Source organism: Drosophila teissieri, chromosome 2L (assembly GCF_016746235.2).
Source record: "Drosophila teissieri strain GT53w chromosome 2L, Prin_Dtei_1.1, whole genome shotgun sequence".
Classification (NCBI taxonomy): domain Eukaryota; kingdom Metazoa; phylum Arthropoda; class Insecta; order Diptera; family Drosophilidae; genus Drosophila; species Drosophila teissieri.
Genome location: NC_053029.1, coordinates 5475999 through 5490841, shown reverse-complemented (window position 1 = coordinate 5490841; position 14843 = coordinate 5475999). Strand labels below are relative to the sequence as shown.

General features: G+C 41.1%; 3 protein-coding genes across 5 annotated transcripts; 1 reads left to right on the top strand and 2 right to left on the bottom strand.

The window, feature by feature from the left end:
* The first annotated feature begins 349 nt into the window (after window positions 1–349).
* Window positions 350–2542, top strand: LOC122614623 (homogentisate 1,2-dioxygenase). Its single transcript, XM_043789237.1, has 8 exons — window positions 350–398; window positions 816–1085; window positions 1143–1329; window positions 1392–1512; window positions 1572–1702; window positions 1768–2049; window positions 2113–2294; window positions 2359–2542. Exons 1-8 carry the CDS (start codon window positions 384–386, stop codon window positions 2488–2490), a joined length of 1320 nt encoding a protein of 439 aa, XP_043645172.1. The 5' UTR covers window positions 350–383; the 3' UTR covers window positions 2491–2542.
* Window positions 2543–2684: 142 nt separating this feature from the next.
* LOC122614601 (guanylate cyclase 32E) lies at window positions 2685–13246 on the bottom strand. 3 transcript variants are annotated; one of them, XM_043789218.1, is made up of 23 exons: window positions 13097–13246; window positions 8157–8290; window positions 7947–8058; window positions 7482–7556; window positions 7315–7422; window positions 7128–7251; window positions 6918–7067; window positions 6745–6853; window position 6593; window positions 6088–6240; window positions 5863–6015; window positions 5625–5806; window positions 5458–5566; window positions 5322–5388; window positions 5167–5264; window positions 4792–5102; window positions 4421–4590; window positions 4162–4351; window positions 3955–4095; window positions 3700–3892; window positions 3440–3646; window positions 3221–3379; window positions 2685–3162 (listed from the first exon to the last, which is right to left on the bottom strand). In XM_043789218.1, exons 1-23 carry the CDS (start codon window positions 13244–13246, stop codon window positions 2785–2787), a joined length of 3474 nt encoding a protein of 1157 aa, XP_043645153.1. In that variant the 3' UTR covers window positions 2685–2784. The 3 variants fall into 3 exon arrangements, with proteins under 3 accessions (XP_043645153.1, XP_043645144.1, XP_043645161.1); XM_043789209.1 differs by lacking the exon at window position 6593 and adding an exon at window positions 6307–6391; XM_043789226.1 differs by lacking the exons at window position 6593; window positions 6745–6853 and adding an exon at window positions 6307–6391 and having other exon boundaries at window positions 6914–7067.
* On the bottom strand, window positions 8862–9700 carry LOC122614627. The gene has a single exon (XM_043789250.1). It carries the CDS (start codon window positions 9604–9606, stop codon window positions 8977–8979), a length of 630 nt encoding a protein of 209 aa, XP_043645185.1. The 5' UTR covers window positions 9607–9700; the 3' UTR covers window positions 8862–8976.
* Window positions 13247–14843: the final 1597 nt, after the last annotated feature.

The following is a 14843-nucleotide window of genomic DNA, read 5'->3' as shown; positions in this document are numbered from 1 at the left end:
AACAGTTTAGTTTACTGTTGCCCGTATTATAATAGTGCTCGGCTATATTTCAAGAAGTATAGCCCATTTTTAAACCAGTAAAACCGCTATGCTAAGTGAATCACGTATGCTTTCCAGTGGTTCAGCGGTTTCATTTAGTTGGTAACAAAATCAAAACAATCCGCACGCATCAACAACTGGGGGGCAGGTGTTTATCTCTGGTATCATTCGCCGCATTGTAGGGGACCGGCCTTTGCACGGCGACTAGTTTCTCCGGCCAGTATTCAAAACACTCGGCATCCAGCGATGGAGAACAAGTGGCCTGACTGGATCGAGCATATATAAATAGGGGTCGCCTATGATCCGTAAACTTCAGTGCTTTATAAACCGCCGGAGGAACAGACATGTCGGAATACAAGGTGATCTTACTATGGCTATAACCATTCTGTGTTGCTGTAAAAATTGTGATAAACTTAACTTTACGGATTTGGAAGTTATGCAGATAAGATATGAGAGCAATATATGTTATTCATATCTTTTTTTAGTAATTTGTATATGTTTTCTAAACTAATGTAGTGCGTGGCAAAAATGTACACATGTTAATACTAAATAGTTTTCCAAATCTTGTTAATCGGGTTGTGTTAAAGCGTGCCTTCCAATTCACTTCGTTGGTTATAAAAAAAAACAAGTTAACGACTTGAATAATTTTCAAATCTTTCATTTTATTCAGTGTTTGTAGATACAATTTATATGGATATTTATACGACGGTTTTCAAAGAAATTTTGCATTTGAAGAGAAATGTTACTCAAATGTATCTATTTATTTTACATTATAGTACCTCTCGGGCTTTGGGTCTCACTTCTCCTCCGAGGACGAGCGGTATCCCAACTCCTTGCCAGTGGGACAGAACTCGCCTCAAGTGTGCCCCTACAAACTGTATGCGGAGCAGCTCTCCGGCAGTGCCTTCACTGCTCCCAGGACGGAGAACGTGCGCTCCTGGCTCTACAGGAAGTTGCCCTCCGCCGTGCACCTACCATTCCAGCCCTTCAAGGGAGCCGAGTACTTCAGGCAGAACTGGGATGAGCAGCCACCGAATCCAAACCAGGTGATTACCATTGCTAGATATCAATCAACAGTAGTTATTATTTTATTCCTAACCCAGCTTCGTTGGAAGCCATTTGACCTGCCTCCGAAAGATGGAAAAAGGGTGGACTTTGTGGAAGGCCTGCACACGGTTTGTGGAGCGGGAGATCCCAGATCTCGTCATGGTCTCGCCATACACATTTACTCCTGCAATGGCTCCATGGATAGTTCGGCTTTCTACAACAGCGATGGTGACTTCTTGATAGGTAAGAATAGTTGTTGTCCTCGACTCTTGAAAGCTGACTCACATTTCTAATCATTGACTCAGTGCCCCAGCATGGAGTCTTAGATATAATCACAGAGTTCGGAAGAATGTCGGTGGCTCCGAATGAGATCTGCGTCATTCCACAAGGCATACGATTTGCTGTCAATGTGGACTCTCCTTCTAGGTAAGCCAGAAGCTTATGTACATATTGATCACTAAAATGAATCCATTACCATGTTATAGGGGCTATATCCTGGAGGTGTATGATGGTCACTTCGTTTTGCCAGATTTGGGTCCCATTGGTGCCAATGGCTTGGCCAATCCCAGAGATTTCGAGACACCTGTGGCCTGGTTTGATGATCGGGTTGTAAAGGGTAAATATCAGCGCAAATTTATTGATTAACAAAATAGTGATTATAAAATACATATTTTCCAAAAGACTTCGAGGTGATTTCTAAATTCCAGGGTCGCCTCTTTGTGGCAAAGCAAAATCACACCGTCTTCGATGTGGTGGCTTGGCACGGCAACTATGTGCCCTTCAAGTACGCTCTGTCCAAGTTCATGGTGATCAACTCGGTCAGCTTTGACCATTGTGATCCCAGCATTTTCACCGTGCTCACTTGTCCCAGCCTAAGAGCCGGAACGGCCATCGCCGACTTTGTGATCTTCCCACCCCGCTGGTCAGTGCAGGAGCACACCTTCAGGCCACCCTACTACCACAGTAAGTGAATATAAAGGTACTATTATTTCCATCTAATGGTTATCTTTATTGGGAACTTTATAGGGAACTGCATGAGCGAGTTCATGGGCCTGATTCTGGGCAAGTATGAGGCCAAGGAGGATGGCTTTGCTGCAGGCGGAGCGACCCTCCATTCCATCATGACTCCACATGGTCCAGATGTCAAGTGCTTTGACGGTGCCTCCAATGCCAAGCTGGTGCCAGAACGCGTGGCGGAGGGCACTCAGGTGGGTTGGATCATTGCTAGTCTCGAATAGGGTTGACTTAACTCAACTATACACTTCCTTGAAGGCCTTCATGTTCGAGTCCTCTCTAAGTTTGGCCGTGACCAAGTGGGGCGAGGAAACCTGCCAAAAACTGGATGCCGCATACTACGAATGCTGGCAGGCCCTCAAGAACAACTTTCAAATAACTAACAATTAGGATACTTAACTGAAAAAAGAAACACGCTATGATAAAATTACAATTAATTTTATTAGTAAATGTTGTTATCTGGGAGAAATCCTTGGACATACTGAATACCTATTTGATTTACTGTAAAGCATAAATAATTGAAAGACTCAGCTTCATAACTGGACGGACAAATTGAACTACAATGTGGTGTTAAGATGGAATATTTTCGCGGAATTTGTGTAATAATAGTTTAACATATTGTAAAAGAGATGTTGCAGTAATTCACGTCGATCAAGGAGCCTAAAGGTAATTATAATTGTATGCTTATAGTCTAAATGTGATACTGGGCGCCGATCGCGGACCTCGATTACTGAACACTTGATTGCTGTTCAATCGGCAAACACATAATTGATTGCAATTGACCTGCGTGGGTTCACTGATCTTTGGAAATTCGGAAGTTCCATGGGAATTGGTCACGTTGTCGTCCGATCGACGGCTATACAAACACTTGGTGTCACAGTTGCAGGATCCCGATCTGTAATTATTCGTAGCTGGACTACAATATTGGTGGACTGCGGCCTCCATGCTCTCTCGTGCCCCAGAGCAGTAGGTGTCCAAGGTGTCCACGGTGCTAATCAGATCCGGAGTTAGCTCCGCTTGCTGGCGCTTGGTCAGCCAATAGGTTCGCATGTCGCCCTTGCCCTGGGATCAAAATTGAATTTGATTACCTCGCAAGACCTCGTTTGTTCATAAGAATTACCTTTATGCTGGTGAGACCTCTTTCAATGCACACATAGCTACCGATCACCTGGAGCAGTTGGTAGGTGACTTCGGATATATGGATTCTCATGGAGTCACCAGTGCTCTCCATGCGACTTGCCGTGTTCACCGTGTCCCCGAAGAGGCAATATCTGGGCATCTGATTTGGGGACAAGATGTATTTCAGCTATATTATATATATATATTTCACATTCCTTACCTTCTGACCCACTACACCTGCTGCACAAGGACCTGAGTGAACTCCAATGCGCAGCTGAACTGTCTCGGTGGGCTTGTGCCGGATCTTGAGATTACCCACCGTCTCCAAGAGATGGAGAGCCAGTGAGGCTATCTCCCCAGCATGACGACTTCCATTCTGCAGTGGCAGTCCGGACACCACCATATAGGCATCGCCAATGGTCTCAACCTAAAAATGGGAATTTTTAACCAAGTATTTATGCCTAGAGAGGTATAACTAACCTTATAGACATCATAGTTGGATATGATGGAGTCGCAGCAGGTGTACCAATCGTTTAGCATCTCCACCACCTCGAAGGGAGTGCTTGTGGTGCAGAGTTCGGTGAATCCCACTATGTCACTGAACAATATAGTGACACAGTCGAAGCATTCAGCCTCGACAGGATCTCCTCGCTTCAGGAGCTCGGCCACAGGTCTGTTAGAGATGGAATTTCAAATGATATTCTATACTTATGCAGCAGTATCAGTATCACTCACCTTGGCAGCATCTGATAAAGGAGCATATCGGTTTTCTTCTTCTCTTCGTACAGCAGATTAGTTCGCTCCTGAACCAAACCCTCGAGATTGTAAGCATACTTCTCCATTATCGATAGCATGTTGTCGAATATATTGGGTTTTCTTAAAGGTCAAAGGTAAATTTATATATTATAAAGTTAGCATATGCAATTATCATTTGGTACTGACAAGCCAGCCTGAAGCTCCTTCAAGTGCATGCGAACCAGCCTGATATCGGGCCGGACCTCGGGATCTTCATCCCAGCATTGGCACAGGCACTTCCGGATGTAGTCCGGAATGTCCAAGTGGGTGTGGGTCAGAGCAGGTCGGAATACTCCGTGCTGCAGCATTTCCGGGCACTTGACAAACTGGATGACTTCTGCAGCAACGCAACACATATACATTTCATACAGTTTGTACAATGGCAATGGTAGTAGGGAAGACTAACCCTCTTTTGAGTAGGCCGTGTCGCCCCAAGGTCCTTTGCGGCCAATCATCTCGTAGAGCAGAATCCCAAAGGAATAGACGTCCCCCTTTTGGGATCCGCGTCCTGGTCGGTAGGCGTCCCTCAAAAGCTCCGGCGCCATGCAGAGGGCACGTTTCAGTTCCAGTTCACTCCTGCACGCAAACGTCATGAAACGAGAGTTTGTTCTATTATCAGGGAAAGTTTGCAGACTTTTTTATATTTTATGAAAGGATTTTCCAGCTTAGAATGTGGCCTTGTTTATGCTCTAGTAGTTCTGAACCAAAAGCAAACTGAATGGTGGCGAACAAAACATCAATAAAACCAGAAACACTCTATAAAATGAATATTTATACTTGTTGGGCTCTTCTTGGCCTGCTTTCAGCTCGTGGAGTCCAAAGTCCGATATTTGGCACACCCATCGGGAGTCGATGAGGCAGTTGCTGGATCGAAGGTTGCCATGGGATATTATCTCCGAGTCGTGCAGATAGATCATTCCCTTTAGGATATCGGACACGAGGGACGAGATGAACATGTGGTCCAGATGCAAATCTTCGTTGGCCAGCACGTCCTCCAAACTGCCGCGTGCACAGTAAGTGGTGAAGAGGATCACGGATCCGTGATCCGTGGACGCGCCAATGAAGTTGATAATGTTCTCATGCCGCACCTGAAGGATTATGTTATTAAAATGTATTTAATATATATTTTATCCCTAATCCTTGCTAGCCTACCTCTCGCATCAGTTTCAGTTCCTTGCGAATGGATCGGGTGATGTCCACGCTCTTTTTGTGAATCTTTTTCATGGCCACAATATTGCCACGATATAGAGCTGCTCAATGGGGTTAGATTCATTAAATACTATTATTATTGTTTTAAATCATGTTACCTATATTGGTAAAGGACCTTTTGTTGGGCTCACCAACCACTAAAATGCTTTGACGGCAGATTTGGAACTAAACAAATATTTTTTTAAAGAGAAAGGGTAATTGTTTTATTATAAATATTATAAAGGTGTAACCTACAATATTCTTATTAGTGGGATTGTTGTATTCGCCCAGATTTATGACGGTGACATCCTTCATGTCCACTTTCCACAAAAGACCTGCCAGAGTCTGTTCATATCGGTAATGCCTTAAAAATAAATACACATATTTATAGATACTTTAATTGATATATATTTTAAGCATACTTGATTAGCAGAGCAATAGCCACAACCACAACGAGGGCACATAGTGGACCCGATACCAGGTAACGCCAGTCGAGTTTCTTTCGGGGACACAGTTCGCCATGAAAACCACATAGGGGTTCCGCGAGCGGAGGACGCCCATTTAGCCATTGGATGGGTCTATCATTCTTTATGTAGCGGAACTCCTTGGGATTGTAATATGGTTATTACGAAGTTAGTATATAGATTCCTGTTAACTCACTGGAATATCCGAGTTCTTGTCGTAGGCAAAGAACCCAACTGGCTGCATGGACATCTTGGCTAGAGAACCTACCGAGGTTCCACTGCCCACATCGTTTTGCAGAGTTATGACTGTGTAATTACCCTCAGCATCGCCATTAGAGTCTATGTAAACCTAAACATAGTACAAATAGTAAAATGTGATATAAAGGATAACAGGTTTATAAGGCGATGGTGCTATACTTACATCAAATCCTTGAATGGAATGATAGGACCTATTGAAAATGTGACTCATTACCAAGTTGCCATCGTAAATATCACCGCCCAGTCTTAAAACTTCTGTTATCGCTCGAACATAGATCATAACACTGTCGTAAAGATGTAGGCCATATATGGGAACCTATCCATACAGAGCGTAAGTATGAATGATTCAGAAATATAGGATATTATGAATACAACATCCTACCGATATGTTGTCAAAGACACGTTGATGATATGGCACCAGAAATGGAGTTTTTCGGGCATAATCTTTTATTTTTGAACAAATGTCGCTGCAAGAACAAGTTCCGAAAAGTGAATAAGCTGTTTTCCATGAATTATTTCAAATATTTATTTGGCATGCAAATGAGTAACGTAAATTTAGTTCAGCATATTTAAGGAAATTGGAATGAATGCTTGTTGGTATTATCACGTATAGAATCAGCTGATAAACCAATGAAATTATATATCTTTGTCTACTCCTATTAAAATACTCTAAACCCATGCTGAAAATTAAGCACTACTTTGACCAAAAGAAAACTCCAAGGAATTTGTAAAAACTATGAGCTTCAAAATCGATTAACAATTGTTAGAAAGACGCAACAAAAATACGCACAGTTAGATAACTAAGAGTCAGATAAATTACCGAATATGGGGGTTTTGTGGATATGTCATGCTTATTTTTATAACTGAACGAAATGAGATTTTGTCCAGCGATTTGCTCTTTTCTTTTCTAATATAAGGATCTAAATAATCTGGAATAGATGGTGCATGCATTAGAATTCTAGCTCGGACTGCCGATCCGCACAGTTCACTTACTACGTTCCATAATGTTCACCCTTCGATTCGAGTCGTAGATCTCGTCGTCCACCGAAACCACGATGTAGTCCCCACTCTCGAGCAGCCGACGATTCTGGAGGCCACGCACAAAGTCCACCATGGCAATGTGCTCCCCGATGAACACGTAGACTGTTTTGAATATTTGGTAATAATAATAATAATAATTAATATAATATAATGCACACTTACTGCGAGTGGTGGCATATGTTTCTTCAATAATTTTATCGATCTGCGAAAGTGTCTTTGTGGTTGGTATGTAGTCCGAAATATATTTAAAGTGACTGATGGTAAAGTTCCGGGCTTCCGCCAATTCCTGTTCCAAAAACATGAAGTAAATTGGAATATTCTTCACATTAGACTCCTCATTTAAATTCACCTGAATGGCACGGGCTACATCCGAGCCCCAAATCGGTTTTGAGCTGACTACTATGGAGAATTTATTCCAATGAAAGGCGTTCAGCAGACTGATAACACTTTTCGAGACCTTTGAAAGAATAACTTCTTTTACTAATAAAGTTAGTTAGAATTTGTTCAGGAACTTACCTTGGAAGCAGGAGCTAAGGTTCGTGCAAAGGTGTGAAATGTACTTTTGTTGGAGACAATTGGATCCGAGCATTTCTGAGGAATTAAAAAAGTTATTTTTGTAGGATGTCCGAGCTAGAATTGAAAAATAATATTGCTATTGCCAAACCATCTAACAAGAAGTATTTGATGTGCTAACTTTAAAGAAACTGAATCTGTAAACTTACAAGTAATAAATAACAAATTTAGTTTGCGCCACTGGACTCTAAAGTTGTGCAGTGTCTTGTGTATTCAAGGAATGCAATTTATATAGCTTTTTATATGGTGTACTTTTTTATGGCAATGCACAAATAAAATGTGGATCAATCTCCAATGCAAGAGCAATCTTTGCAAGCTGTGAGAATAGCCTTTCATAAATAAAGGGCAATGGGTTTAGCTCTTGAATTGAACACCGGTGACCCAGATTTGAGTAATGGGTCTACTAACGAAGGAGAGCATTGGTGTGTTCCAGGCGGAGGCCAGCAGCGCCTCCGTGGTGCAGCTCTCGTCGGGACCGATGAATGCGGTCACGCCAGCTTCCCGCATCTGTGTCATCGCCCTGGAAACGGAAGCGGAAACGGAAACAGCGACGGCAACCGGAAAAGAATGAAATTGCAGATGGCAACTGATACAGGAGTTATTTAACGATGGAATTACCTCAATGGTTTCACGCGGTAGGCGCTCATTTTGTGACCAATGTCAACCGGCTTGAAGGCCAACTTCTTGCCCGGCAAAAGGTTGGGATTCTTGTTCACATCCTCGATGGCCAGTGGCAGTCCGCCCAGCGTCACCTAATGTAAATGAGGCCAATTAAAGTCAGCGATGAGCAGTGAATAATAACACCAGATCCTGCCACTCGCGAAGTTCTCCCCCACGCCAAAGGCCACTTAATTTATTCATGTTGTCCCAGTTGCGGAGCACCAACGTTAAGCATAACAAAGCAATGCAAAACACTATTATGCACACTTGGTTTCATCCTGTGGGTGTGGCTAATTTAAAAATAAATAATGCAGATGCTAAGACAAATGAAGCTTGACCTTTACTAATTTCAACAGCAGGGATTTCACAAGGATAAGCCCAGTCCACTTTAGAATTCTCCAGATGGCATTTAATAATTTTTAATTCATTTAATTTATATATATATGTTTGGGTTGTGGTTCCTTTGGGTCAGTGGTATTCGAATTGCAGAAACTAAACCCTATTAAAATTCCATTTGCTTTAATAATAAAGTGTACAAAATAACATTGCCTTTCCGCGCTTGTTTGAATACTGCAAAAGCTAAAGTTCAAAGCACTAAATTGAATTTGTGCTAAACATTTAGACTCCAGTTTAGTATCTCTTTGTATATCAAATAATAGAATGTTATTGTTCCAAAGTAAAACTTGTAATTTGTCATGATATAATATGCTACACAATAGAACTCTCTATACAATAGAGGTTACTTATAGGTGAATGCTTGTGGGTTCCCAATGAGCTCTCAATCGGTGAGCACGATCATCTCAAAGCCGAGCAGTTCGTTGATTCCCCGGACGTAGGCACGCAGCTCGTGGTTCCCCCCGTTCTCAATGTGCCTGGCACCCATCATCTGGAGGTTGAGTCTGACAGCCAACACCAAACTGAAGATGGCCAGGATGAGCAGGTAGTTCCACAGCACAACGGCCAGGAAGACGAGCAGCAGACAGTTGTCAGCCTCGAGGAAAGCATCCTTGGCCAGACACTGCCACATGTGGCAGGGGAAGAGGCTTAGGTTCTGGGCCACCTTCATGGTCCAGGGCACCAGCATCACGGGACTGCCTTGTTGCCACACGGCTAAGCCTGCGGATCGCAGTCTGGAGAAGAATCTCCCAAATGGTCCTTTGCTGGGCAAGTGTAACAAACCGTAGCCGTAGAACATTGCACCCATGGCAAAGCCGGAAAACAATGGACTCCAGGCCAGCTCCCGCAGTTGGGTCACCAAGTACACTCGGGTCAAAGGTCGCTGCAGCTCCGGCGATTGGTCAATTTGGAGTTTTACTTCCAGCATCGAGAGCATTAGGGTCAACTGGAGCACCGTGAAAATGCAGAGGCAGCGATGCGAACGTACCACGTTGCACACATAATCCCGCATTTTTTTCAACGCAAAGTGAATGAAAATTTTTTGTTTTTTTCAATTGAGCCAGACAGGTACCGAAACAGCTTCTAGCTCCAAATTTTTATTTTTCGCTGATTTCATGGTGATAACATGAAAAAGTTCGATTTCCCATACATATTTGATAAATTAATTTAAAATTCAAAAAGTTTCCCCCTCTCAAATCGAAAAGTTTACTTCCCCATCGAAACCAAAAAGTTTGCACACATTTTTTCTAGCTTAGGCCTCGTTGAATAATCATTCAAAAAAGGCAGTGAAAATATCCCACACATGTGGAAAACATCAATCATCCGAAATCCTTAAAAAACAGAAAATGAAAGTAAATGAGAGTTGGCAAAACCATATATTCACAAGATTAATAAAGCTCTTTAATTGCAGCAAACATGCTGGTGTACAGATTTAAAGATTGGGAGCTTAACCCACACACCTGTTACTAAGAAACTTAAATTATATTCTGGGATGGAGAAAATTCCCAAGTTTTTGCGTATCGCAACGTGATACTCTGCACAAAAGATGTTTACTAGGATTTCGTTAAGCTTTTCTTAGCAGTTTAAAGAGCACATTAAAATGAAAAATGTCCTGCCTGCTCGATGCTCTTGTAAAAGTCACTTTTTTATTTATTTGTTTATAAAACACTGTGGCTGAAAGTTTAAGTTACTGAGACTTTCGGCCGGTATAACTTTATTGTTTGTTCACTCTTTTAAAAAACTTAATGGAAATGAAATTCGAAACATATCACAGTGCCCAATTTGATTTTAAAGTTGTGTGAGTCAAAAACCATAATCTATTGACGCACTTTATTTAATATAATAAATGGGTTATAACAACAATTAAAGTGCAGAATTGGTTTGTGGTTTTTTCTCGACGATTTCAATGGCAGTTATTATTCAAACAGTTTAAATGTGTTGTTAAATTATCTGGGCTTTGCACTGGTTGAGTTCATTTATAAATTATTTTATTTAATCCGATTGTTTGAACAACATTGAAGCATTTGAGTGTAAGAGTCTTTAAGTACTCGTGTTATCTCTCATTAGGGGAATTTAAAACCGATGGCATATTCAATTCGGCATTCTATAAATAAGCTTCTTAACCTTTAATTGTAATTTTCCTAAAAAGCTTCTTTAAGTCCGTGCTGTGAAGTCACCGGAAGTTTGGCAGAATTTATTATTCGGTACCGAGGTTAATTACTGTGAAATTCAATAACGAAAAACACACTTTTCTCAATTATGAATATTTAAATTGGATATTTACAATTGATTGGAGATATAAATATAGCAATTTCATTTGCATCATGTTGTAAATGACTTCGTTTTAATATGGATAATCAAATTCAACTGACTGTTCGTTCAAAAACTAATTAAGTGATTGAAATCCACAAACTTAAAACGCCAAAGTAAAAGAAAAGTAAAACAAATTTGTGAATCTAATTAACATGCTTTATAATCTTGAAGCCATAATTAATTATGTTGAACGAAAATGTGGGCCATCCAAATTAAACTAATTGCAATTAGAGTATATTGTAGTTAATGCTTCATGGCTTCATGAAAACGTGTGTACTCCCAAGGCACTTTTTGAACAAGTTTTTAAATTAAAATGCGCCCTTGCCCTGTATTTCATTTTGTTAAGGAGGAAGCAAAATGCACATACTTGTAATACTTGTATATGAATATGAATTATTTACGAAGCTGTCATAGCAACTGAGGAAATTTGCTGAGATGATGTTTGACCTATAGTTGGTTCCAATTAATTGAAATATGCAGGCATTGAGCCCTCCTTAAGTTTGTATCTTTGAAGTTGGCATAGTGGAATAAGCCCTGACTTAAAAGAAAACTCAACGCAATGGACAGCAAAAGCCAACCCACCTCAGAACCCGAGAATATATATGGTCGCTATAGTTTCTATTCTTTCCTTTTTTTATTGCCAAGAAAGTTCGCTATATTATAAATTCCATTTTAAGTGACTTAAGGTTGTGCAAATAATGAGATATTATTAAGTTAAAATACTTTAAAAAATCCTATTTCAGCTGATTAAGTTCCTGCTTTTCTATCCATTAACTTGCTGTCTTCCTTTTTTTATAGCCAATTACAATTTACTTGCGTGCCCTGAAGGACAATTTACTGAGGAATGTGATTGTGCCAAGGGGAATTATAAATCTTACCAGAAAAACAAATAAGAAAAGGTGCTGCATTTACATGAAAAAGTTGACTTACTGCAAGACAAATAAATATTTGTGGCATATTTATCCAAATGCTGTCCATGCTTACACAATTCAGTTAATACTCTTGAAATGTAGTTTAAGCTATCAGCTTCTGGTAAAATATGAATGGAACTTGATAAATTCAAGACGGGCTTTAATAAAACTCAATCAACTATATATCTTATATCACATAAAAAAGGGGACAAAGGCAGCTTTTTCGGCAGCTTCTGGTAAAATGTGAATGGAACATAATAAATGCAACACTGGCCTTAATAAAACGCAATCAAGCATATATCTTATCACATAAAAAAAGTGACAGAGAAAGCTTTTTCGGCAGAAAAAACTGCACATATTTTTATGATCCATATTTATTTGGGTATATCTCACATGTCCGAAAAGGTCAGACAAAAACTGTGAATCGCTTGGCTTTTTCAATTTATGAAGCGGAGCAGGACTCTTGATGGATTTGCTTTTAAGCTGCGTATTTCGATAGTAAATAAATGGAAATGGAAGCCATGAGCACACTATTACAAGCATTTTGCCTCTTTCCGGGTTCCAATTAAGCTTGGTATAAAAGAAAATAGATTTGAATGGATTACCGGCCTATCAATGGGATATAAAAGGAATGCATTTATCTCCATTGTTCTCTATTTTGATTTATCACAGACCAGCTACCGCTGTCAATCCTCATCGAAAAACATCAGAAAATCAAAACAAGTGGAAAATTTTATTGGGGAAACAGTTCGAATGGGAAACACTTTACCTTATGTAGGTGAAACTATTCTTTGAGCTCACATTGCATTTACCTACAATTTCAATTATAATATAATAAAATATATAACATAATTTGGCTATATCACTTTTTTATAACAACTAGAAATTTTTATATGCTGTGTTATTAATTTTGCCAAATTGATTTATTTGATCCGTTTAACCAGCTATAATCCGCAGCTGGGTTAGAGTATTATATTCAAATGCCCCAGGGGACGCATGATGTGTTTGATTAGGGCAACAGATTGTAGTCCCTTCCATCATCGTGCTGAGCCATAAATGTTGGCATATTTTTTTTGGGACAGGATGCGTTGACTTGTGCCCCAAAATGAGATTGCCATTTGAATTGCAAATTCGATGGGGCAGGTCGATGAATTATGCATGCACATACACAATCACCACACAGAACGGAATTCACAATTAATTTCGTTAATTTATCTCGAATTTAAAACCGTCTTAGCAGTTGGCTGATCTCCATCGCCATCTGCACACTTCACTCACTCGCATCTGTGAATATTCCGCTAGGAATCCAATATTTATCGTGTCCGACAGTCGGCGCATGGAGGAGACGGCGGCTCCGGAGACCAAAGGACAGCTGAGAAGGACGACGATGCAGGAGAATGCAGCGGTGGTGGCACAAACGCCTGGCATCCTCAAAGGCAATAAAGTTTTATTTCACACGCAACTGAAACTGACACCGACACGGCCACCGACACGGAATCCGCGACCCACTGTATCACACTGACTTTGGAGCACTCAATGGTCGTGGATTTTCACATGGTCACGGCAGCACCAGTTGCCACAGCGGACGGAACAGCACAAGTCATTTGTTTAGTCAAATCCCATGACTCGTCGTATCCTCGTCTATCCCAACAACAGGTGTGCGTATATCCCAGCGCCCAGAGTCGCCCACTTGTTGCTGCGCTTTTCCCAGCTTTTCCGAGCTTTTCCGTTACGGCAATTCAACACGCCCGTAGTCCGTCGCAGACTGTGCTCGTGCCAGCCGTGGTCCTGCTTTTATAGCCTCCGTGCTTCGTGCGCCTCGGCGGAATTCGCATTGGTTCCGGATCCGAAAAGGAGCAGTGGGTGTCTTCTAGGTGGCCAGTGGGTGGGCAGTGAATTAAGTGGTCTATGAATGACAGCATCAGCAGAGCCTCGGGGACCACGAGCGGGCCAAGTGGGAGGGCGACTGTGGCCGTTGGTCAGTTGGACGATTCGACAGGATGCTAAGGACTTTGTTTATTTGTTCCTCTTGTTCCACTTGCCAGCCAAAAATGATTCGTTTTAGAGTGACCCCAGTGATGAGTTGACCGAACATCACGGGTGTTGAGCACAGATCTATGCCCGTTTCCTGATTATTATCGAGGCAATTTTCATTGCCAAATTGCAATAATACATCCTCGTGCAGTCTGACAGTCAATTATGGGAATCATCATCTTTTGTTTTTGCGGGCTGACAAATTGCGTAGCGTTCTATGGGTTTTCCGCACTAATGGTCTGCCAGCCTTTTAATACTTTTGTTTGTTGGCGCTTCTCAGAACGTAATTGTGCCTAAATCTAGTTAAATCCCCAACTTGATATATTAAAGTGCTTCAGCTTGAGGTCGTCCTACAACGAAATTGGGGTTAAACCAATATTCTATTGAAAGTAGGAACACCCTTTATCGTGTTGCGTTGTAGCATTTCAAGTTCAAGGACAGCGAACTGTGAATTTTGGTGGCTATTTTCGAGCTTTTCAGCGTAATCCGTGATCCATGCTTAACTTGCCACAAAGGGGTGGACGTGGGTTTAAGCCGGAAGTCCAAAGGAAAGTGTTTTGGCTTATTGGAGCGCGCATTGCGAAACCTGAGACTTATTTTGAATGGAGTTCCTTCTTGTTGACATTAATTAGGCTCTCACAAAAATATCTCCATTCGTTTGGTTTCCATTTCTAATTTAAGAGGCCATCCCAACAAGGGCTATCAATTGCTTAGCACCTGTCTTGGGCTTTAATTAAAATGCCATGTGAGAAGTAATTTGCCAAATGAATTTGCGATACAGTGCGGAAAAGCGTTGTAAAGCCATAAATGCTCATTTACACCATTATTACTTCATTGCAAAGAAGTCATGCTCCTTGAAAATAAATACATTTAGAGCACACATATTTCTTCAAGTGTAATTGTACTTAGGCATATCGCTCTCTGTAACCATACACCCATTCACATTGTATTTGAATATTCACCTTCCATTTGTTTTTTGCGTGTCGCAAAG